The following is a 26145-nucleotide window of genomic DNA, read 5'->3' as shown; positions in this document are numbered from 1 at the left end:
ATTTGAAACACATATCACCACTCTCCTCTCCAAAGTTAAATCCAGAATCAGCTTTCCCTATCGTGACAAATCTTCACTCAAGCACTTCAAATTCCTTCTTCTTAAAATGACACTGGTGTTTGCTTGCCTACTTTGCACAACGGCAAATTGTCTCATAATGTTAAGTGGAGCTCTAACCTTAAACAAAATAGTGAAGATATTTCATAGTGACTGTAAATATTATCAACAGACCAACTTAGATGAACACTAGTGCAAACCCTGACTTCAACATCCAGCAGTTTCATAAGGAAGCGTCTTCATTCAAAGTAATATTTATTCCATTTTTTATGGTTTCACCTCTCTCTCTCCCCACAGATTAAACTTGAAGAAGCACTACTTTAAGGGCAGAGAACTAATCCAGAGCTTATTTGCATAATAAACCCAAAGACACAGAGCCTCTGGCTTTCCTCAACAGGTTCAGTGCAGAGTAAATAGCACCTCTGCTACTGTTTACTCAGGATACATAAAACAATCCACAGCCTTTGCAGACTGAACAAACAAGATATACTATTCAGTGGGTTGTATTCCCAAACCACACAGACATATACTTATTTACTCACACTTGTACTTCTGTATATGCGAGATCTGTTAAGATTCTAACCTGAACCCCACGATGAACTCCTTCAGTTTATCGTAACCTCAACCTGACTCACCGAACTGCTGAGTTATAAGCTGTCATTTTCTTATGCAGCATTCTCTTTTCTTTCCACTATCTGAGAGTAACCATTTTTAAAGTCCCCTTCACTACAGGAAACAACAGCCTCCAAGCAGAAACCCACATTCTGAAAAAGGCGAGTGTTGTCATCATCATGCAGTGAGACGGCCTCTTCAGTTCTTTGGAGAGCACTTTCCTCGATGAATGCAAATACTAATAAAACAATCCCTGAGTTAACATTTTGAAGGGGCACTGTTGCTGCATCCTGGGCTCAGCGTTGTCCAAGATATGTTAGGTTGATTTAAAGAAATACAACCAGCCAGGTGCAGTCAGACTGTGGACTTGGAGACTAAACCAAACAAGGCATTTCAACTTGCCACTTATTGTTACCAAACCTCCAAAGCATCTTTACACAAACTGCTGGGGCTTGAACACCCGTTGTAATGGCGTCTTGCTAGCTAAAGCCCGGAATTCACAATAACTGAGAAAACAGAATGGGCTTGGAAATTTTACCTCTCCGAATTCCAAGCACTTTCTTGACATTTTTACTCACTGCAAGTGCATTTTCCACTGCAATACGAAGTCCTGCACCTCTATGGAAAAACAGCCTAACACCTGAAACATGACTTTTTTGCACTAGAGCAAAATTATAATGTCATAAATCTTTAAAAAAAAATGACAAAAAAGAAAAAAAGGAGGGAAATAAAGAATCTATACATACAATCTTTTCCCACATGTGCTACCAATACTGGATAACAAAAAGGCCACACTAAATACTATAGATATTTTATGACTTACATTTTTGTGCAAACATAGTCTGCAGTTCACCTGAAAATACACATTTTATTTTGTCACGACTATTGGTTGAAGCTAACAGCTTTACAGCTGAACTGAAGAGTGTAGAATTTTATGTTATCTACAGAATTTGGTGCAAACTATTCATTTGTTGGCCAATTTTTAAATGAGAGATGTCGAATAACGGGATTTTGATGAGATATCACGAATTTATATTTTTTCCCTACAAAATGGCATGGGGCAGATTAGTGGTTCAAGGACAGCCGAAAAGTTGGAAATGTGATGAACCTTACTGGTTTTACTGTTTCTTGTTTTAATAAATGGTGTAACTTGGGGTATTTTTAAAAAGGAAAACAGCATGTTTTTTTAAAATTCTGCCAGCACGTTTGGGCAGTTTTGAGAAATTTTAACTCATGGCTACAAATGACAATCACACTCACATGTACAGACAATTTAGAGTTACCAATTAACCTCAGCTTGTTTGTTGACTGTGGGAGGAAGCCAGAGTACCTGGAGAAAACCCACGCATGCACAGGGAGAACATACAAACTCCATGCAAAAAGATCCCTTGAAGGTGGGGATGCGAACTGGGGATCTTTAAGCTGCAAGGTGAAAGTGCTAACCAAGTATCCACTGTGCAGCCCATCACAAATCAGTGTTGATAAAAATTGTCAATGTTAATGAGAAAATCTGTAATTCCTTGTGGATCAAGTGATCGGACGTCCAGATTTCGGGTCAGCACCTGCCTTGTTGACATCAGTGACAATCTAATAACCAACAACCACAATCCAAAAATGTTATCTCTAAAATAACACAAAGTCCTCCCTACCTGCAAACAGAGGGAAAAATCCTCAGTTTCAAGGTGAGAACACAGACATTTTTTAAAGCCCTAAACCAAACATTCACTTAACCTTCACCAATGCAAACTCTCGAACAAACATGATATCATCTTCCCGCTGCAGCACATTGGTGTCGGCAGAGCGAGCGCGCCTCTCACAGATGTCTACATTACCACTTTATCTCACTTTACATGTACCAGGTTTGTTGTAATACTAGAATTATGTTGGATGGTGTGACCTTTGCATATGCAGGAAATGGGGAAGCATCACACTGGAAAAGCTTTGAATACATTAAAGCTCCGGTGTCTTCCGGAGAATATTAAAGCGCCGCATCCAAACCCGGGGCTGGGTCACGGCATAACTCTGAAAAATTACAGGACGGGAATGAAAAAAGATAACATACTAGATATTCTCAAGGCTTCTGCCAAGTTTAAAGATAGAATGCACGCAGTGAAACAACCACTGTTTGTTTTTAAGAAGCCACAAAGGTTGGAAACTCCTGGATTAAGTGCAGATAAATTCAAATATGTGTCTGCTTCACATGTAAATTCTCTCTCCACTGTAAAGAACAAAAGATCTAAAGTACAGCATAAGAACACAAAGTCCTGTCTCTTTTTCCATATTCTCCCTTTCTGTTGGTTCTCTCTTTCTGGTAGTTTCTCTCTAGTTATGACCCTGTGTCAGGATCTCCAGAGTTGTCAGTTCCAGTTACTGCTGAGCAAGCTTAATGAGAGCAGAAAGGGGGAGGGCATGAAAGGAGGGAGACGGGACGAGCAGAAAGAAGCGAGATGAAGCGCGATCGGCCAGCGAAGGAGCGAGAGGGAAAGGGTTGTAATGGGACGGAGAGAAAATAAAGAATTGAGACTAATAATGGGAAGTCAGAGGAGACACATGTTCGTCCATTTTGCACTTCACTCGACTCCCCAACGACGGTGAATAAAAAGCAAATAACAGACGTATAGAGAGGGCTTGGTTTAACCCACATTAGCCTCCTTTGATCTTGCAAATCTCACACCGACACTTGAACAAACAAAAAAAAGTCATGCAAACGCGAACTTGTCCGCAGTGAAGATGGGTATGTTGAGGCGCCGAGTGCAGCAGCCCTTATTATCTACAGCAGACCAACCTCGTTAACCCTGACTGGTAAAAAGACAACAGAGCGGAGAAAACACGGGGAGGGAGGGGAAAAAAGATAATAGAAGAGGAGAAGACAAATGAGAGAGTGAAAGATAGAAGAGTCGGGAAAATGAGGCTGCATCTTGTTGCTGTTTTCTCATCTGCTAACTGTCATTCTGACAGAGGAAAATCAAACAGCCCACTTTGCTCCTGCAGAGCCGAACCACCAGCAGCAACTCATTCGCCCGATTGTGACTAAAGCTCATTATCCTCAGCGTGCACGGTCTTCTACACACACACACACACACACACACACACACACACACACACACACACACACACACACACACACACACACACACACACACACCTGTTCACACACACACACACACACACACACACTGACCAATCGACTGCTTGACACAGGTGTCGTGCGGTTCATTGGTTCATCAATCGAATACCGAACAGATTCATTAACAAAGCAACTGTACACATTGACGACTGAAACTAGAGAGAGGTCAGTGTGTCACTCTCACCAACTTTCACTTAAATGTAACTTTAATCGGCTAAAGCTCATATTTTACAGTGTTTTAAATGACAATTTGAACTAAATTTGAAAGGGTTTGCTGATTGTGATGAACCTACAGAATATAATCATCAAAATACGTGGCTTTTCTCAGGTTGATGGAGCTTTACAGTGAGTTTTAAGCTCATTTTGCTCTGTGAATTTACTGTTTTGGTTCACTGTCGCTTCTCATGTGACATATTTTTTGGCAGGAAGAAAAATGCTTGACAAACCCACTAAACACTACCTGCTCAGGAACAAACAGCAAACAGACCGAGTTAGCAACTAGCTAGTGAGCACAGTGTAGCACTGCAAAGCATTTAGCAGCTAAAGAGCCACAAATTTCCCTCAAGTGATGGAGGAGACCGAAAGCAGAGCTAAAACTGGTGTTCAGAGACATGACTCCAAGTGAATGATAATGTTACCTTGAGTGTTTGCTACTAAGTTTGTCATATCAACTTACTAGGTATGTCAATATTGTGTTCACAGCATTTTTCTGCTGCCTGAAAATGTGCAGGTTTAACTGTCTGAACCCCAAAACCATCAGCAGGGTTAAAAGACTTTTAAAAAAAGTTGGATTTGAAGTTTTCCAGTGGCACTTGAACTACTCATCTGTGACTTGCAGCTCTGACAGAAAACGGAACGAAATCGGAGCTTAGAATCATATTTAATCAAAATGATTTTGTTTTAGTTTTTTAAAAAAAATGCCAAAATGACCACATTTGCTTTATTAAACTTGAGAAAAACAACAAAAAATCTGAACTCTTTTGTTCTTTTCTATCAGCTTTTGTCTACGTAACATGACTCACGAGTTTCTTTCATTGTTTTGTTTTGGTAAACCCACTTTAATACTTTATGAATTTTAGGCATGAAATCTAAATGGTAAGGTTTAAGAAAGAAAAAAAATGGTTTGAGTAAAAATACTAACAGTAAAATTCATTTTTACTATTTTTTTGTCCCTGCTAGCATTGGTTTATGCTATAAAAATACTTGATAAGCTTAGGAATCAAAGCTACTTAGTTAGGTCTCAAAAACGATCAATGCTTGGAGAAAAATATACCGGTGAAAACGCTAAAACCAAAGCTCTGGTTTTCAATGTTGCTACGAAAAGAAGCCCGTTCGTCCATCTCACAAATTTGCAGCCATTTTTGTCAGTCAAGCATTTTGTGCTGTCGATCCTTGTAGCGATTACACATTTTTTGAAGAGATTATGCTACGGGTCTTTCTTACAAATCAAATTTAAGGAAGTCAAAAGTGGCTAAAACCTCTGCAGAACTATTCTTGCACCAGACACAGCTCAAAAAGACTCACCACCCTGTTCTTATTAAGCTGCAAAAACAGAAAGATGGAATGGAAAGCGGTGTTTTTACAGCTTCTTTTCCTCACAGATGACCTTTAACGTATATGTAGCAGAGACCACATTAACTAGACAGCAGGAGAGTTTCATTTTGGCCTTTCAAAAAGTTATTATTCGAATTTACACAATTAAAAATGAGCTGATATCCTGCTGGGTGATTTCATTTTAACCAACGAACCAAAGAGCAAGGAGAGATTCAAAGAGAAGTTTGTTCTGGGCAATTTATCAACCTCTAACCCATAGTTTTACTCACAACACTCACATACTTTGCAATTTGGTTTGAGAAAACAGAAACAAGTGTGTAAAAAAAGATAATTCTTTGGTAGCCACACAGATTCTGTGAGAATTTCAGTGTAAGAAGTACCAGTAAATCTCAGGTTTGTTAACCTACTAACCAGAATTCACGATTACATATTTTCATTCAGCTCCGGCGTCCTTGAACAAAATACTCTCCGTTTGACCCTCTTGTCTGACCTCCACACGAGAATCAATGAAGAATCGCATTACATTTAAACTGTGTTGGGGAGGAAAGCAGCACCTGACTGACATCGACTGTACTATCAAAACAGAAGGACAAGAATCAGCTCCAATTACACAGAAACACGTGATCAATCCGACTCTTCTCTCTGCGGCTCGGTTGGAATTCCTGCAATTTATTCATCTCGGCTGTAAATTGGTGTGTTTATATGGAGCAGAGCGAGAGGAAGAGTGTGTTTGAGGGGGTTTTGTTAATTAAAGTCATTGTGTAAAGAGGGTTGGAGGAAAAAAAAGCTGCTTTCTGTCAAAGATCTGGAGCTCTGCTTCGGCTTTTACACACAGAAACACACACACATTCAGACACTGTGGCGCAATATGACCGGCTTCTCTACAATGCAGCGGGGTAACAATGCGAAGACAGCAATGGGATATATTTGGTAGGAAGGAGAGACTGAGAGAAGAGGAAAGAGGGGATAGAAGAGCAAAACGGGGAAAAAAGAGCAGCAGTAAAAATAGACAGTAAGAGTACAGAGGAGAGGAGAAGAGTCAAAAAGAATAGAAGTTGGAATATAAAAAAACAACCGGTCAGAGCGAACACTTACGGAGGCAGGTGTTCTCTGTGAAAAACTCGGTGAACTTGTCACACTCGTCCTTGTTGTTGCCGCTGTTGCTGCAGTCGCAATAAGGAGAAACGCTGATTTTGGGGGAACGCAGGTAGTTGGGCGTCATCACCGTACCTGCAGCAGGTGGACAGAAGTTTTGTTTCATTAGTTAGCAAGAAATATGATGCATAAACAAGGCTCCTTCGTCAGACGTGGAAATATCAAATAAAGGAACTCTTTAAGAGTAGTCCTCCTGTGTTGAATGATAAATGTGTAATAATACATGAATCATTCCAGACATTTTACGTCCCAAACATCCAATTTCAAATAATCCACGTACAAAATACTAAAACATGCAGTTGTTGTGTAAATTTACTTGTACTGAGACCAAATCTAAAAAAAAAACTATGAGAAAAGAATGTTTGAAAATGTTTTTAAAAATACCAAATAAGTCTGACGTTCCCCCTAAAATATCATTTTTCAAATTGCACCTCAAATAAAACACTTAAAATGGCATTTAAATCTCCATTTTTTGATATTATTTTTTCATTGATGTCTCTTGTAATTACGGGATCATTTTTTAATCAACATAATATAATAGAAGAAGAAGAATTCACTGGAATTAACATCATTAAACCGTTTTCTTTTTTAAAGAAATGGTTAGAACAAAGGGATGCCATTGCTTCTATTTTTTCATATTTTCATAACATTGTCAGCATTGGTTGAATGTCTCACTCTACCTCATATTATCAGGATAAGACAAATTATTTTTTCTTGACTGTTTTCCATCAGTCAGTTTGTCCTCTTGGTCAGCAGTAACAGCTAGCTAAATATCTAGCTTCTACTGCTGAGAAAACGCTAACATTAGCATGTATTAGGATCCCTGATACTGTGATTAGAGTAGGGTTAGCAAACAACAAATAAAACATGGAATAAAAATGGTACCATTGGTGGGTAAGTTGAGCCAGTCAAGCCTTTGATAGTTTATTCCCTATCATTGATGAATATGGAGTAGAAAGGTGTGAAGGAGAAGGTTTATTTTCAAAAATTTTGCAGCCCAAATGTCCTCCAATTCTGGAATGACCCACATTTAAATCATTATTGCATTTATTTCAAGCCATCTTATTTCTGTGCAGAGGAGGGACACGGTGAGGGGGATTTTCTGCAGGAAGCAGAATGCAGAGAAGCCGGAGTGAAGAATAGGCTTTCTCTCTGTAAGGGAAAGTAAATAGCTTCAGTCAGTGATTTCTCACTCCCCCAATGGATTGTTCCCTGGCGCTGGCTGCGATCCAAAGCAGGCCTTTTTGTTTTGCAGTAGGCAGAATGAATTGGCGCTGTGTGGACGGTGTGTGCATGTGTGGTCTGGTTTGGTGACTTGCAAAGGTAAAACTCGTGACAGTTCACAGATCTGGAGAGAACATTGAGATCTAAGAGGACACTTGCTGGGGTTAGAACAGGACATAGAGTACAATAAATATAACTTTCTCTTCATGTCAAACTGTTGTTCATGTTTTCTTTTGGGTTCGTCCGACAGTTTAACCCTCCGAACCCTAAAATGCATCGGCAGGTTTTAAAGGCATGCTATCTCTGAGAAATTGCCAAAATTGCACCATTGACCAGAACACACAGAAAACACACAGAATCGTTGAATTCTGAACACTCTGGCGGTCCTGTCCATCTGTGATGTGTCATTCAGCTGGAAAACAATTCAGTCCAACCTAAAAAATCATGACACTTCATCGAAATCACTTTATTTCACGTCATTTAAAAAATTTACCAAAAATTAAGTCTTCGCACTAACCAGTTTCTGTCAAAAAACAAGAATTCAGCGCTCTTCGGCACAGTCATGATGCAATTAGTGACTTTGCTGCAATTAACAGTCAAAAATTTAAGGATTTATCAGCTGAACTGCAGACAGTGTTACATAGAGCAGATGGGAAACAAGTATGGAAACAAATTAAACATGTAAATCGTTAAATATTTATAGTATGTAAGACCGCCATTTATTTCCAGTATTGGTAACACATGTGGGAACCTAAACAAATGTTGCACACATTGCGTCCACATTCTTCCATCTTGGCAAAATCAATAATCTAAGAAATTTCAATGACTTATGACATTATAACTTGGCCATACTGCAAAAAAAGAAAAAAAAAATTCTGAGTTCTCTTTCTGTCTAGTCATGGTTGCACTCATTCAACAGAGGTTCAAAATGAGCCCACAGTGAGTAAAGATATGACAGGAGCAAGGAACAAACAGAAACTCCATGAGGTTCAGAGGTTTAGAGCAGGGATGTCAAACTTATTTTAGTTCAGAAGCCACATTCAGTCCAATTTCATCTCAAGTGTTCCAGACCAGTAAAATTACAGCATAATAACCTACAAATAACCACAACTCCAATTTTTCCTTTGTGTTAGTGCAAAACAGTACATTTTGAAAATGTTCACATTTATGGAATCATCTTTTTTTACAAAACATCATGAACAATCTGAAATTTCTTCAGAAAAGTAAATGTAATTTCAACAACATTATGTTTCAGTTTATCATTTAAACATTACAACTTAGAGATCACAGCGTTTCAACAAAGGCACAAAATATTTAGTCACAGGTATCTGGAATTGAATGATACAGTATTTTACTTCATGATCAAAACTACAGACAAAAGACAAAAATAGACAAAAAACAAGACAAAACATTACGAAAATGAGATGCACAATGACAAAAAGTTAGACAAACGACACAAAATAAAAGAAAAAAACAAAAAATGCAACAAAAAATTAGAAAAATGAGAAACAAAATGACAAAAAATAGACTAACAACACAAATGAGACAAAAAAACACAGAACCACAAAATCGATACACAAAACAGTGAATAAAGCAAAACAAAAAATGACAAAAACAAGACAAAAAACACAAGCGAGAGAAAAAGGAAACATGGAAGGATAAAAATGAGAAACAAAACAACAAAAGCATAAGACAGATGACAAAAGTCAGACAAAAGACAAAACAAAAAAAGGGACAAAATATTACAAAGATGAGACAAAATGACAAAAGACTAATGAGCAATATAGTATTTTACTGTACGATCAAAACAACTTATGGTCTAGAAAATGTATAGTTTTACAAATTTACAATTTGCAGTTAATGTCTTCTCTGTAATTTTTAGACTTTACAGAGCCATCGTCTGGAGTGGACCCTCTGGTGGGCCGGTTTTGGCCCGCGGGCTGAATGTTTGATACCCCTGATCTAGACGCATGAGCAGTCAGAAGCACATATCTCCAGTTTACTCAATCTTAATTGGAAAAATAAACGAAGTCAAATGCTCAAATTATGGTGTGTTTTGCAGCTGACATCCTTCTTATGCTTCCAAATTTCAGCACTTGCTTAGTGCTAATTTATCATAAGAACTGAAGCAAATCAGCAAGAATAAGTTTAAAGATTTCATCAGGAATGATCCACAGAGACCTGAAGTGAAGCTGAACAACAATCAAGTGAACACGTGAACTCACCGATCAGACCCGAGTAGGAGAGCAGACAGTCGGCGTAGTTTTCCTTCAGACAGCCTGACAGCGAACGAGGCTCCGGCTGGCAGTTGACAAAGAAGTCAGCGAGTCGTGACCTAAAACACACACAGATCCAAAACTATTTCAGTGATTATGGCTCCAGTACATATTAGAGGAGAAATTCAGATGGCCAATGTGACTGTAATTGTGCGTGGTCCAGATTAGTGTACGGAGGGAAGTCATTTCTCTCAATTCAATTAGCTTTTCTTAATGTCTGCCTTCAGTGGAAGAAGATGGCCAGCAGACGTAGCAGCGGCTGCTTTATATCCTGGAATGGACGAGGCTAAAGGCAATTCCGCTCTGATTCATCTTCTGCGTTTGCCGATGTTTGTTTACACTTTTGTCTCAGGTGCAGTGGCATGTGAAATTGAAATGGAGTATTGGATTCCCAAGAAATTCACCATTTGAAGTGAGATTAAGTGTGATATACCGACTCTCTGACACGAAGCAAAACAGTTCAATGTCACATGTAGGCTTTTAAGGTTCTTGATGCTACAATTTCAGTTGTTATTCCTTTTATTCGGAGTGTTAAGACATTTTACAAGGTGGGAACACAAAAAGCCAACAAGATCATGGATGTAAACAAAATTTGTGGAAGTCATGATATGTCTTGTATTTGGTAGAGAAACCAAAATTGAGAGGATGTCAGTTACGACTCCTTGTTCCAAAATACAGCAACAGTGAAGGCAAACTGCCAAGACTAGTTACTTTGATAAAAATCAACAAAATTACACCATTTGTCAGAGCCAGAAACCGTAAAAACAGAAAACAATTATGTATGATGTGTAGTTCTGCTGTAAAATTCACCAAATCTAAATATAAAATTGTCACATTTTAGCAAAGTCACTTTATTATACATGGATTCTTTTAAGAAATAGCAAAAAAATAGAAAGGTTAGAAGCCATCTGGGACTGACATTGCAATCAACAATGCTTTGGTTGAACTGGTCTGAACTGAAGGCAGTGTTTACATAAAGTAGATAGAAGAGAAGTATGGAAGTGGTCAAATATAGTGTGTAGAACCACCAGTCTGATTCCCAGTCTTGGCTACACCTTTGTTCACTTGTAAAAATATTCTAAGAAATAATCTAAATAATCTAAGAAATTCTGCTTTTACCCCCTTTCTTCGGATTTATGGCATTGAGACTTTGTTATGCTAAACAAAAGACATTTCTGAGTTCTCTCTACTTCTATGGTTACGCCGTTTCCATAGAGGTGGAGGACTTTACATTGCCGTAAAAAAAAAAGAGCTCAAAGTGAGGAAAATGTGACTGGAAAAAAAAAGAAAGAAAAGCCCACGATTTTGGTAAAGATTAGAGCAAATCTGTGGTCAATAAAAACTTTTAAACCCTTCATTAAAGTCCAATATGGCAGTTGCATCAATAAGCTTGACGTAAAAAGTTGTCTCAGCTTAGGACTTCCCATAGTGCTATCAGATACAAAAATTATTTGTTTCAAGATAATGGTTTAGCAGCTACTAGGCATCACCCTCAAGCGATCAAATGTCCTATGTTTTGTGTCTCCTTAAACTGAAGTCTTGAGTCTATGTACCAAGTTTGCGTTTGATAAATTCAAGTGTTGCTGAGTAATGACCTTTGCTGTTTGGAAACATTGATTTTGATGGACTATGACAGATTTCAAACATCTATCTGATAATTTTTTTGAGGCTCAGTCTGCTGATCATCTCTGGAAATTGTTATCATTACTTTGAACTCGCATCGATGTGACTCCAACGGCACCTCATTTTTGAAAGCAGGCATATAGTTCAAATGCACAAACGCACCTCCGACTTTGACCAACTTCCTGGCACTAAAGAGTTTGAGGCGCCAACATGAAACTTGGCGATAAGGATCAGGGAGCTGTCGCCAATCAGCGTGACAAATTTCAAAAGTTTTTATCATGAAGTTCTGGAGGAAGGAGATGAAGAAGATAGAAACATTTTATGCGCCGATGAGACTCACAGCTTGGCCTCCAGATTCGGATTCGTATTTACACTGAATATTTCTTCTCAAAACAAAAGCACGTGTTTGTATTGAGGCTTACCAAACCAGTCAAATGTATTTCTTTAATTAAAAAAACATGAAAATCCTGCTTTGTTTACACCTGCCTTTCTTTGGAATAAATACTTTCACATGCACACTCACACACATGCACTCCCAGTGTGATCTATCTAATCACACCAATCTGGTGCATAGCAGAGAGTTACGTAGTGAGAGTTGTCAACAGCAGCCAGTATGCTACACCTGACATATGGTGAGGGAGCTGCTGGAAATGCATGGCTTTAATCTATCTGTGCTAACTGACAAATGGACTGGGAGGAAGCGGCGCTGCACTGAGGCCTGTTGTTCAGCCCCCGAGCGTATGTCTGACGGATAGAGAGCAAAAAGAAGGAAAAAAGTGGAAGCGGAGGACGGTAACTTGTAGTATGAATTTACAGCAGTGTCATGCCGCTCGCTGTTAAGTAGAGACGGAGGTTGAGGCGAGAGGGAGGGAGACCCGAGACCACGAGCCAAATGGAGCTCATTTATGATGCCTAATGCTTCCCATTTAATCCCAGAGACCCGCAGGACTGCTGGCTGCAGCCTCTGGAGACTCACACATGCTCACTGTGCAGAGAGGCTGGTGTCAGATGTCCGTCACTGAGCCACTCTTTTCCTGCTCTTAATGCAGGAACCCGACAGCGTCACTGCACTGAATGTGTGGGTGTGATTCAGAGGTTTGAGGTGTGAAGGTAGATCATTTGTTTCTGCTGATGCTGGTGACTACACAGACAACTACACAATGTAAAGACTTGTCTGTGAGGCGCATGAGTGTGCCAGAACTTGTGACATTTTGGAACTAAAAAGCCTGTCCACACAATGAAAAGGGCTATATTTCAGGGTACTTATGCTTAAATTTAAAGCTAAGTGCCTTTTAGACATTAGACCTTCTCGTAAATCTGACAGCATCTAAATGTAGCAGCTTTACGTTTAAATGAACACTCTGGTTGCTTTTCTGCAAAGGTTCAATAATCAAAAAATCTAAAGGTTTTCTCTTTTTTTAAAAATGATTTAAGGCATCATAACTGTGTCATACTGAACAGAAGACATTTCTGAGTTGTCTCCACTACTAGTCATGGTTGTTCTGTTTCCATAGAGCAACTTTATACTGCAGTGATAAGGAGCCAATGCAATGAAATATGCGAGAGCAGGAAGAAACACCAAGAAACTGCAGGCCTCTCGTGTTTTAAGATCTAAATTTTCTGCAAAATTTGTCTTTCAGCATGTGGTTCGGTGGTGGAAGTTTGTTGTTTTCTGCAGTGAAAGATATTCTGCCAAAAGTAACATGAAGAAGCAAAAATAATGCAGGAAATTTAAATTGCACTCTTGTTTAGCAGCTATTCACATCACAGTGAGGAGACTTCGATCACATTTAGAGATATAAAGCTTGTCCACACAATGTAAGTAATTAGATTTAATTTCCAGTGAAGCTCCTTTCAGACATACACCGCTTTACATTAATCTGAAGGCATCTGAACACATCAGCTTTATGACTGAATGAGTACTTTGGTCACATTACATGATCAAAACTGTAGTCTTTTTTTCTATTTTATCAAGATTTATGGCATTTTACCTGTGCCATACAGCACAGAAGTAATTTCTGAGTTCTCAGCACTTCTAGTTATGGTTGTTCTGTTTCCACAGAGGTGCAGGACTTTCTATTGCAGTGGAAAATTAACCCACAGTGAATAAAAAATGTGAAAGGAGCAAAAAAATTCTTGAAACTGCTTGAAGTTCAGAGGATTAAAATGGATAATTTATTTAAAAAGAACCAAGCTGACCTGTCTTCACCACGTTTTGATTCTAATTTTTTGCAAAATTTGTTGTTTTCAATGTGCAGGTTGCTGCTTTGTTGATTGATATTGTTTCCTGTAGTGAAGGGCGCTCTAAAAACAGCAGATAGCAGAAAAAAGTGGCGATTCACAGTGTTTTTTGTGAATAATTTCCTTGCTAGTAGCTTGTATGAAATTCTTTGAAGAAACATAGTCAATGCTTACGTCTTGCTACTGAGTTTCCTTCGCATTGTTTGATTAAAACAGCTCCAGTAATAAGTGTGAAGCAGCGACACCAGGAGACTGACAGCTGCCATTTTGAGTTTTCCAATGAATGCTGACAAGCTGTAATCGTGAGAAGTGCTGGTCTGGGAAACAAATGTGATACAGCAGAACAGATGAGCATCCGATCATGATGATGTGTTTTGACGTGCATCTCAGTCATAAATCCCATCATCTCTGGTTGCAATTCAACCAGGAACCTTTGTTAGACGTCATTCTGAGCTGCCTAAGTTTAAGATGAACTTGGAATATAATGTACATGTGGATTCCAGATTTTTTTTTAAAAATTATTAAGAAATAATCTAAGAATTTCCACTTTGTTCCCCTTTCTTAGGACTTATGGCATTACAACTTTGTTATGCTGACCAAGACATTTCTGAGTTCTCTCTATTTCTATGGTTAGGCCATTTCCATAGAGGTGCAAGATTTTATATTGCAGTAAAAAATGAGCTGACAGTGAGGAAAAATGTGACTGGATCAAAAATTTTAAAAAAGCCCAGAAACTGCTTAGTTAGGCACTTGTTGTTTGGTTGCTTCAGCACCAGTTATGATTGGCTGTAATGTACAAATGGTTTCAATAATCTAAAACCCTTCAGTTAAATTTTAGGAGGCTTCCTCTGAAGATCATCTGTGCCGATTTTGGTCAAGATTAGAGCAAATTTGCAGTCAATAAAAACTTTTAAACCCTTCACTGAAATCCAATATGACCGTCACATCAATAAGTTTGACATAAGCAGTTGATGTGTCTCAGTCTTAGGACTTTCCACAGCATTACCAGATACAAAAATTATTTGTTTCAAGGTAATGTATTAGCAGTTACTAGGCATCACCGTGGTGGTCAAATGTCCTATGTTTTATGTCTCCTCAAACTGAGGTCTTGAGTCTATGTACCAAGTTTGGGTTTGATAAATTCAAATGTTGCTGAATAATGACCTTTGCTGTTTGGAAGCTTCACTGCTGATTTTCATGAACTATGACGGATAACGCTAACATTTTTGAGGCTTGTCCTTCTGATCATTTCCTGCCACCTCCTCAGTTTTGACTGTCTAATAAAGCTTGAAGAAAACAAACCTGCAGATGTAGTTGGTCTTGCAGGAGGCCTGCAGTTCCAGACAGTTGGGTTTTTGCTTTTCTTCATACGAGCAGACGGGAACGATGGTCTGACGCCGGCGTTCGGAGCACGCCGTCTGGTCACTGAGCGGACACGAGCAGAATAACATGCCGTAGCTGTGCTTTGGAGGAACCTGTGATTCAAAAGAAACAACAACACAACATTAACTGTACATGGAGTCAGCCTCATTTTTAATCTTAATTTGGTTTTTGTTTTTGAGCCACATGTTGCACTTTCTGGCCTTTTAGACACATGCTAGGAAGGTTTTTGTTGATGAGATCTGAGCTAACTATTTGCTAATTTACCAGAGTGGCTATTGCTGCTAATGCTAACTACTGTGTCTCCTGTGTTGCTTCTAACAAAACAATCTTGTTGCAGCTTATTTAATGTGAGCTGGAGAGCTGAAAAAGTAAATTCAAAGTTCTACTAACTCATTGATTTTGCATTGTCACTCGGGAAAAACAAATCACAGAAAATGGCCAAAAATTTACCACAAATTTGAAGATTTTCATGAGAGAATTAAAAGGAAATCATGCTAAAGAGCATAAAATGTTTCTTTTGGGTTTTTCATCTTGCTTGAATACAACAATAGCATCAATAAAATCAGATTTTAAAGCTGAATTACATTGCAGAGCTGTAACAAACGCCAGTCAGGCGACAAAAGAAGAACGTAATCATAGTTTTATCTCAAACACAAAGAAAACTCAAAATTTAAGGCTGTTGGCAGTGAGAATTCTCTGTTATGAAAAAAAAGAAAATTATAAGTCACAGTTGGATTAACAATGACAAGCATTCTTTGTAGTTTTCTATTTATTCGTATTGTTGCTCAGCTGAAGCCGTGCAAGTAAAGTTATTCCGAAGAGGCATCATGGGAGTTGGGTTGTAATTACAATGCTTCACATCATTTTTTACAATATGGAACAGACAGCAGAAAACATCTTTTGTGTTTGATGACTGAATCAATGTCAAAGCTTGGCGCTGGGAAAGCACACCCCGAACAAAAAGGCCCGCATGATTATTTATTGTGATTTTTGACAACCCCTCTAACTTATTCACTTCAAAATCATTCTCCCTTTAGAAGCAGGTCCTTTGTGGTGGACATTCAGCTTTTATCAGATATCAGTCGTGTGGAAAACCTCCAGCGTGTGAGCGTCGCAGCGTTGCTTTCTCTCCTTTTTTCTTTTTTTTGTCAGAAGTGCCTTGCCTTGTCAAAGAACTGCCGCAGGGCCTTGTGGCATTTCCTCTTGTTGCAGACTTCAGCGGTGGAGACTCGGCTGGTGCAGGGGCTGATGTAGGCCGAGCGGTACTTCTTACACGTGTCGTTCAGGTTGCAGGCCTTGGCGGCGTTGAGGCAGTTGTTCTCTCTGGCGACTGCAGGCTCACCTGAAAAGGGAGAACAGGAGGGAAGGGGGAATAAAGAGAAGAAAAGGTGACAATCATGCAGATGTAATCAAGACTGTGACGCTGGTGATTTGGTGCTTTATCAAAAAGAGAATGAGAGCGAGCAAGAGACCCTGAGATAAACTCACAAAGAGAGCATATCTCTGCACAATTTGGATTTTATAACAAAGCAAATAAGAATGTTCTGCAGCAAAAAAACACCATTACAGTCCAAAATCACACAAAATTTACAAAAAAAGGCCTTGTGTGATAGCATCGTTTTTAAGGTAGTGATTCTTTTTGAAGGTACAACCATCATTTTATTAGACCTCTGAGACATAACAACAGAATCAAAAATGTGAAAGTTTGTTCTCAACACAGAATTATCGTCACAAGGTCAACTTGCAAGTTTGTTCTTAAAAATTTCAGCCACATCTTCTGGCCTTCCTCAGCAGATGGAGTTTGCTTGGTTTCCATAGAGATGAATACTAAGAGGCAATCCTGTCTCCCAAAGAATTACTTTACAACTAAACTGTATTGTCAGTTTCATTTTCAAAGGAAGGTATTTTCTGCACGATTGTGTTTCACATCAACATAGCATAGTCATTTATGTTCTTGCTTCATTGTCGCTTCTTTTCCAAACAATCATACAGTACCTGTCAAAAGTTTGGAAACACCTAGTTTTTTATGATTTTTGAGAGACATATGCATGATTCCATTGTTTATCTGCAACAAACTAGGTTATTTAACAGTATTAAGACTTATTTTGATCAAATAAATATATAAATTTACAGATATTGGTACAAAATCTTAAGAAACAGTTAAACTTTATTTTCATTGAAAAATCCTCCCTTAACAGCTATAACAGCTTTGCACACTCTTGACATCCGAACAGTTAGTTTTTCCAAATATTCAGCTGAAATACTTTGCCATGCCTCTAGTAAAACCTGCCAAAGGTGTTCTTGGGAAGTTGGACATTTCTTTCTGACCTTACGGTCCAGTTCGTCCCAGAGCAGTTCAATCGGATTTAGGTCTGGTGACTGGGCAGGCCATTCCATGATAGATAACACTCCAGCTGACTGTTTGCTCTCTAAATAACGCCTACAGAGCTTGGATGTGTGCTTGGGGTCATTGTCTTGTTGCATGGTGAAGTTGGTTCCAATTAGCCGCAGTCCAGATGGAATTGCATGGCGTTGAAGTATGGAATGGTAGCCATGTTGGTTCAATATTCCTTTCACCCGGAATAAGTCTCCAACCATCCCTGCTCCAAAACAGCCCCAAACCATTACGTTTCCACCTCCATGTTTGACTGTAGGTGTGAGGCAGTCTGGTAACATTTTCTCTCCTGTTCTGCGTCTCACATACGTTCTTCTCTTAGAACCAAAAATCTCAAATTTGGACTCGTCTGTCCACAGAACTTTCTTCCAGTCATTCACTGTCCAATTCTTGTGTGCTTTCGCCCACTTTAGTCGCTTTGCTTTATTAGCAGCCTTAAGGAGTGGTTTCTTGCAGGAAATTCTGCCCATCAGCCCTGCATCTCTGAGCCTCCTCGCAACAGTTGACGTTGACACTGGTACATCACGTGTATCATTGAGCTCTGCTGTAAGCTGAGGACTAGTTAAGTGTCTGTTACGAAGGCTGGACACCCTGAGATACTTGTCCTCTTGTGGAGTGGTACATTTTGGCCTTCCACTCCTTTTTCTGTCTTTGTTGGACCCAGTACTGTTTTTTCTCTGCAGGCAGTAGTAAACGCCTTTTAATGAAATCTTCAATTTCTTGGCTATAGCTCGCAAGGAATAGCCTTCATTTCTCAAAACAACTACAGACTGGCGTTTTTCAATAGAGATTTGCTTCTTTCCTGCCATTTTTGAAACTACTAACACTAAACAAGATGTGTCACTGCCTTTTATACTACCCTGTTTCAATGCTCAAAGACCAAACAGTTTTCCATGCATCAATGCACTAAATAATGGTCGATAAGGCATTTAACCTACATGCATATAATGAGTTAGTATGTGCTCAAAACCTGTTGTACACAGAAACATATGAAGTGGATCAAAATACAACTGCATGTATTTCATCCAAAACCTATTGTTAATGACTGAGGTGACAGTTTGATGAAAATTGACCTTTTTGTACCAATATCTGTACATTTATATATTTATTTGATCAAAATAAATCTTAATACTGTTAAATAACTTAGTTTGTTGCAGATAAACAATAGAATCATGCATATGTCTCTCAAAAATCATAAAAAACTAGGTGTTTCCAAACTTTTGACAGGTACTGTATATTAGATGATTCATTACCCTGTAAACCTTTAGCATGTAATGAAAGAGTTGTATTTTAACTCAAATCATGACATTTCCCTTAACTAAACCACACTAGACTAGTTTCCAGGGTGAAAATCGTACCCCTCCATCCTCGCCTGCTACTTGCATATGTGGACCTTGTAGCCTTTTCCTACCAGATTGCAGGTTTGTTTCAAAATTAAACAATTCCTTTCAATGCAGATTAGATGGAACATGATTTTAAGGAGACGTGGTTGCAAGAGATGCGGCTAAAAGCTTCAGAAAAATCAATGAAGAAGACCTTGTGAGCACATTTTTTTTGTCCAAATGAATGCAAGTTCCTTGAGCTCAGTCACCAAATATTAATGGAAACTATTTATTCGTGAACTTTTTTTTACAGTCCAAAGGCAACTCTTCACAGGAATCTGCAAAGAGTTGCTTTCGGACTGTAAAAAACACGATAACCCAAATTTGTGGCCAACTCTTCTCAAAGAAACGTGTTTACTTTCATGTGTTTATACAAAAATGCGTGATCTTTTTAACGGTGAAATATCTGCATTATTTTAAAAACTCCAATATTACTGGGGCTCTACACAGCACCTACCAATTATATTGTTGCAAAATAAAAGCAATAGAGCAGTGTAATCATGTTATTCTAAAACTAGCAACACATCTCCATCTGTATGTGTGTCAGCTGATATGAATTCTTGTTTTTGTGTCATTTCTGCATCTGTGCAACTGTACACGTGTGCGTATGTTTATGCAAACTCAACACAAGACCGCACTAATTCTTAGCTTGTACCAAACAGCGCCTCTCATAGCTAACCTGCCATATATTTCTATGTTCATACAGTATCAGTGCAGACTTCCTGTAGCTGACCACTTTGCTTATTTGTCAGTCTGCACTAATTGCCAGCGTTGCCCTCGATCCCCCATTAATTAACATTTTCCTCGACTTTTCCCCCCATTCTTGATTTTTTTTCGGTAAAAATGGAGCGAAAAACTGCATTTTTTTCTACCTAATGAGCATCAATTAAAACGGGTGAAGCTCCACGTGACAAACATACAGAAACAGTGCAGGCAGCAGGGAGTGTGCGAGTCGACAAACCGGTCGGCTGGAGCGCCACGTTGCGAAGATGCAAACTGTGTTAATGAGATTCAACACATCAAGGCGACGGGAGGAGAGGGAAGAGGGAGGCAGATTAAAAGGGACGTGGAGACAAGAAGGGGGGTTCGAGTTGATGGTCCGGTGATAAATTAATTGGCGACAGGGTGGATGCTGTTTGCTCTACGAGAGAGGAGGAGATCTTTAAGATGAATGCCTTCCTACACTTCCAGCAGCCTCTGAGGAAAGCCGGCGCTGACTCATGCAATGAAATTCGTCCCACTGCTTCACTGTTTACCTTCCACATGCCCCTCTTCCCTTTACTTGCCCCCTCTATCGTCTCTGTTTGTCCTGCCTCCTTTGGTCCACACCTCCATTTATCAGCCTCATTTGGCGCTAAAACTTCTGCGTTCATTCAAAACTGCTAAAAACAATCTTACGTAACTATTCTGCTACATGGTATTCACATATTTGTCTTATTTAATGGTTTTAAATGGTTGAAATCTAAACCAAGTGGACATATTTCCTGTTACATTACATATATTATTTTATTTATTACATAAAATAGACACATTTTGAGTAGGAAAACTATTTAAGTGTACAAAACATCAGAAGTGGAGAAAAAACATGCACATTTTTGATATACTCTGCCTGAATCTTGATTTCTGTGTATATTATTATATTTACCCAGCTGGCCCACTGATTTTAAGGCATGCAGTAACAGAAAAAAACAAACAAACTGCAGCTTATATGGTGTGTTTTTCAATGGTTTAAGACACCAAAGCATTGTTCTTCTTGAAAGTTTAGCTGGAAGATTAGAGACTGGATGTCTAATTAAGCCTTTTGTTGAAGCTCCTGCATGTTAATTTACTGATTTTGCACTGAAATAAAAGTGGCCATTGGAGCAGGAAACTTCTGAAGCTGAGAAGTTAAGCCACTTATATTGCTGTAATAACTGCATCTGAGCATTAAACATATTTATGTATTTTGAAATGACGGGTTCATGGCAGCATTAAAGAGGTTTAGAGTAGGCATGTTTGTTTTAGAGCAGGTATAGAAGCACTCAGACATGCACTAGCAACACAATTTCAGGTATTAGTATGTGAAAATGGAGTATTTTTGACAAGAAAAATGAAATGTTTCTATTTCCCTCTACCAGCCAACAGCTGAGCATCCTAAACTACTATTACTAGTAGTAATAAAACTACTAGTGTTTGTGACTCCTTTAGTACTATTTACCTTGTTTGAAAGAACTTCATTAAAAAGCCAGTTAGAAACTGGCAGATTTTATTTTTGTGCAAAATTTTACAAAATAAGTAAAAAAAAAAGTATTTGTTCTCTCTTGAAATCCATAACTAGTTTTTGCAAGTGTTCTGGTGAAAATGACAAACATTAAAGCGTTGAAATTGACTGTTTTCATGTGTCAGTTATCTCAGTTTTGCTTTGATAACATACTCTCTCATCCAGGCTAACATCAGTTCAACACACACAGCGACAAGAAGCCTTTACAATAAATGATTGACAGTCTCAGATCTGAGCTCTTCTGCTCCCCGACTGCCATCGGTCTTCTGATTATCAAACTGTAAAAATATGGCACCTGTTCTGACAGCATCAAAATATTCCCCCAAACCAGATTTTTTTTTGAACATCTGAGGCAAGAAATAGGTCATGTAATCGCTAAATGAGGCTTTGTTTCATATCTATTAAACCGTGTTTAATTGTGTGTTGATGGGGTTTCAAGTTACAGAGAGATATGTCATCATCTAAACACACTTAACAACACATGAACTCACCTGATGTAGTCTAGTTTAGTGAGGCTTATTTCATCTGCCACATAAAGAAAGTGATCCATGTTTGGTGCATTGGGGTGTTTGATCGCCTCTAAATATCAGCGGCTATCAATAAAACCTATACAAATGCATCTGATTTAAGTCTGACTGCTATTCTCTTTGACATAGTCTTCTTGTACAGTGATGCTCTGCTCCTAGCACTCCTGCAATGCTTGAAAAGTTCCCTAGAAGCTTCATTTGACCATTTGCAGAAGCACCTTTGGTGATTTCGCCATGGACCTAAAACTTGCAGAGACAGAAGGCATCAAATTCTGTCAAATTGACCCAATCTCAATATTATGAAAAAGACACCAAATATCAGTCTTAGGTGGAAGAATTGTCAGTCTCCAAGATTCAAGACTGCACAGCAGGTCAGCAGCACAACACAGAGCAAGCTTGTTGTTTTCTTCAACATTTTTGGAGTTTGAGCGCCATGAATTTTACCCCCTTGACCAGACTCTTCATGCCTACTTCTACAGTAACATTCTGAGGCTTTTGATAGGGAACATTTGGGGTATAAATTGAAACTGTTGGAAAAATGTGAGATTTTTGGCCACACCAACACTGTCATCACCTCCCACCTGCACAACTGGCCAAATTTGGTTCTCTGTGACATCTTCCCTTTAACCAAAAATAAAATTCAAGTCGAGGGATCACTGTTTTGACACGGTGGAGGAGGTCCTTGACATGTTTCTAAATGTGACAGGAGCACTGGGAGCAGTGCCTCGATGCACATGGAGACCACCTCAGAAGGAATAGTGGGCAAATTTAAATCAGTTTTTGGTTTTAATAGGTGCGGTCTCACAACATATTGATCGCACCTTGCACGTTCTGCAGCATGAGAACAGCCCCAAACGTACAGCCAGAGTCTTATAGTTAATAAAGGTATCTTCAGTCGAAGCATTCAACAGACGGTGTTGCCAACACAGAACCTTGACCTAAACATCCTAAAGCAAGAAAGGGCAAGCTGTGAAATATACATCAGTTTTTGCTTTTTAAAGGTACAGTCTCGCAACTTATTGATCACACTCAGCAGCATAACAACAACCCTAAACATACAGCCAGAGCTATGAAGAACAACCCTTGCCCACATAGAACCTTGAACTAAACTCATCCTTGAGCTAGTCTGGGATTCATTTGAGGAGACAGAAGACCTGTTAGCATCTCTTAAATGAGAATCTTGGTGAAAAAGTCAGCAATGGTGCTCTGAGGACACTTCAGTATCACTACAGAGTGGGAGTGTGTGAAATGTGGGAGTCGGGTTGCGATGCTTTTAGGGCATTTCTGAACAAATCTGCACAGATATCTGCGGGTGTTGCATTAGCGCCACATACACTCAAACATGCGTGCAGTATATCGTCTATACCCTACTGTGCCCCCAGTGTCAGCAAATTCATCTGCTGAACTCCCCCTGCACTCCTGGCAGATGGCATTGTGTCTCCAAAACACAGCAGTACACAGACATGCATTAGCAGCCTCCCTGCGAGCTCCAACAGGGCCCACACAGGGTTGGGGCCGGGGCCATCTGGAGGCCTGGTAGGGGGAACCAGGCCCCCCCCAGCGGCTCATGTTTCCGATTCAGCCTCAAATTGATTATCGTGTCGCCTGTTTCCTCCCGTCCCCACTGCCACCCAATGCACCACCCCCGCCTAATTTCAATTACCATGGGACACCGCGGGGTCGGATCCTGACCTCGCCCACCTCTGTGCCCCCCTACGCCACCGCTACTCAAGTTCCCATCTTCTTTCCTTTCTTTCCCCTCTCAGTCTGGATCTCCCTCTCCTCTTTCATGCCTTTTATCCAAGCGGTTCTGGATGAATTCCAATCATTACCCTTCCCTTCCTCTTTCTCCATCATCATCATCCATCTCTAAACTTCTCTCTAGCGGCTCCCATCTCTCTTGTTTTTCCAGTGCCTCTCCGCCCCTCTGCCATCTGTCCTTTATTTTCCTTTCAAGCAAAGTCATTTAATGGCCTTCAGTGGCCTTTTGATGCCTCTTTCAAATTCCCATCATCTGTAAATAGTATGATGATAGAACGTGGCAGATCTGACAACCTTCCCTTACTACCATAGCTTCTTTTTTCAACATCATTCTGAGGGTTTTATACCTTTGCAAAGCAGAAGTTGTCTTGAACGTCCGAGTTGGAGTTGTCACTTTCACTATGTCCGATGTGAGCATGCTAACATCCTTGCCATTGTTGCTGTCCTTGTTAAAGCTGTTTTAAATATAACATCACCCTTTTTTCCCAGCAGTGTTTGTCATTGTCGTTGTTACACCACTCTGACAGAACATATTACTGTGCTTCATGCGGCCGTCCGGGGGTCACTGAGGGGAAACAGTTGACAGGTGTGTTTGTTTCCACTGCTCGTAGCTCTGCAGCAGTGGAAACAGTGGCTCCATGCTATGCCACCAGGCGACTGGCTATAATTCACAACCTCTTTGTTTGCTAAATACAGTAAATGTGGCAGGGATTTGACCTGGTGGCGTGGGATTACAGAACAAACATGCTGACACGCAGGGCCGACCAGAATTCACATACAGTCTGAGAAACACGGCATTAACCCAAATGAACATTTAGCAGTCAGCTGTGGTTAACTCTTACACTTCCAGTCGCTACTGTCAAAACTGCAAAATAGGTCCAAGAAATCACAGAATACTGGAACATTCGGAAACTATAAAAACTGGAGGATGAAAAGAGGAATTTAATATTCTATTGAGATCTTCAGGAGCAGTGAAATAGTAAAACCCTTTAATTTTATGGTCACACATTGTACAATAAGAAATTCAATTGAATTTGATGCAGATACTGTGTAAGGCTTTGTTCTGTTCATTGATTTACAGTCAACATGTACATTAACACTATATTTCTGTACTTATACTAAATATCATATCTAATCTAACAAAACTGGGGAAAATCTGCAAAAATAACAGTTCAATTCTTGATATACAGTTTTCCTACAAATAATAATTATTAATAGTTTTGTCATTTTTATGATTAACTAGTATATTGAACTTTTATTACTTCTTTTTACTACTTATTATTAACTCATGTCTGTTTTATTAACAGGAAAATCGGTAAAACAACAATAAATTGTTCAAGAATTAAAGTTGAAACCATCACAAACTTTCCTTTTTTTACAGTGCAGAAAATTTACAAAATGAGTCAATCAAAGAACTCTTTTTTTTTTTTTTTTTTTTAACATTTTTACTGATTAATCATTTATGTTCATGATTATGGAAAAGCGTTCCAGTTTTATCTTCTCATTGTATGAGTTAATTTCATACCACCGTTTTAGATTTCTGAGAAATCTTCTTGAATTCTGGGAAATTTTCATTCTAATTTTACACATGAATATCTAATAAAAACGCAACCAGTAGTCTACAAAGACAACAGGAAGGAAGAAAAATGGGTTTACCAAATATGTGTGCAATATCAAAGTTCTGATCCAATGTTGTGCCGAGTACGAGTACTTTCAATAAGCATTATCTAATTTTTCGGTAAAATTTAGCAGCAAAAGAGACATTTGTTCGACAGATTTCTTTGCTCCTGTTACAAATATATGCTTTTTATTCTTTTTAGGGGTATAATATGAATTAATCTGCCAACAGAGAACTAATCATTCATTTGATTCATATTTAATCTCCAGTTTAAGTCAGTCTCGAGCATTGGAATTTATCATCTTCGTGCCTTCGTACGTTTTGATTACTCATTGAATTATTTTCCTCGCACCTCGTTGCCACTTTGAGAAATTCCAACACCGTCAGATTCGATAGAAAAATCTAACATAATAAACGAGGCCTGAGGTCTTTTCTCTGTGAATCTGCTCTCTGCCTGCTCTCTGTTGATTATCAGTGCTGAGTTACGCTGCCATCTGCTTTAATGGGCTCCACGCTTCAAAGTGCAACACAAGCAGAAAAGGAGACAGTGGAGTGGTGAAGAAAGAGCCTCAAGGTTTACTCATCTTTCTTGGCCTCTGCCTATTTTTCTTTTCTTTCCAAACTATGTACCTCATTCTTCCTTCCAATGCTTTTCTGATTCTCTGCCGGCTTTCTCCTCTTTGCCTTCCTCTCTCTTTCTGTGTGGTTAATAATCTCCCTCCTCTTCCAAACACTGTCCCAGTGCAATAAAGCCACATGGCACTTGGTGCAGCAAATACCATAACTCACAGTTCCTAGTAATTGATCCCCATAGTGCAACAGTCTCTTTCTCTTTTTCCCATTCCTTCCCACACTTCCATCTATATCTCCTCCGTCTCCATCACCTCCCGTCATCGCTACCAACACTTTCCCTCCAATTCCATTGAATTTATTGAGCTTTATTGGCACAC

At 39.1% G+C, this 26145-nt stretch overlaps 1 protein-coding gene across 2 annotated transcripts in view; it reads right to left on the bottom strand.

The window, feature by feature from the left end:
• gfra1a (gdnf family receptor alpha 1a) overlaps window positions 1-26145 on the bottom strand; it is a 148575-nt gene that overhangs the window by 28864 nt on the left and 93566 nt on the right. For both annotated transcript variants that reach the window (XM_051959753.1, XM_022205909.2), the window contains exons 4-7: window positions 16416-16594; window positions 15172-15344; window positions 9955-10064; window positions 6446-6580 (exon numbers count right to left, since the gene is read on the bottom strand). In XM_051959753.1, coding sequence (XP_051815713.1) covers window positions 6446-6580; window positions 9955-10064; window positions 15172-15344; window positions 16416-16594 — 597 coding nt within the window. The remainder of the gene's footprint in view (window positions 1-6445; window positions 6581-9954; window positions 10065-15171; window positions 15345-16415; window positions 16595-26145) is intronic.

The sequence above is a fragment of the Acanthochromis polyacanthus genome, chromosome 15 (assembly GCF_021347895.1).
Source record: "Acanthochromis polyacanthus isolate Apoly-LR-REF ecotype Palm Island chromosome 15, KAUST_Apoly_ChrSc, whole genome shotgun sequence".
NCBI lineage: Eukaryota > Metazoa > Chordata > Actinopteri > Pomacentridae > Acanthochromis > Acanthochromis polyacanthus.
The sequence above is the reverse complement of the archived record's forward strand: the minus strand, read 5'-3'. Positions and strand labels throughout refer to the sequence as shown.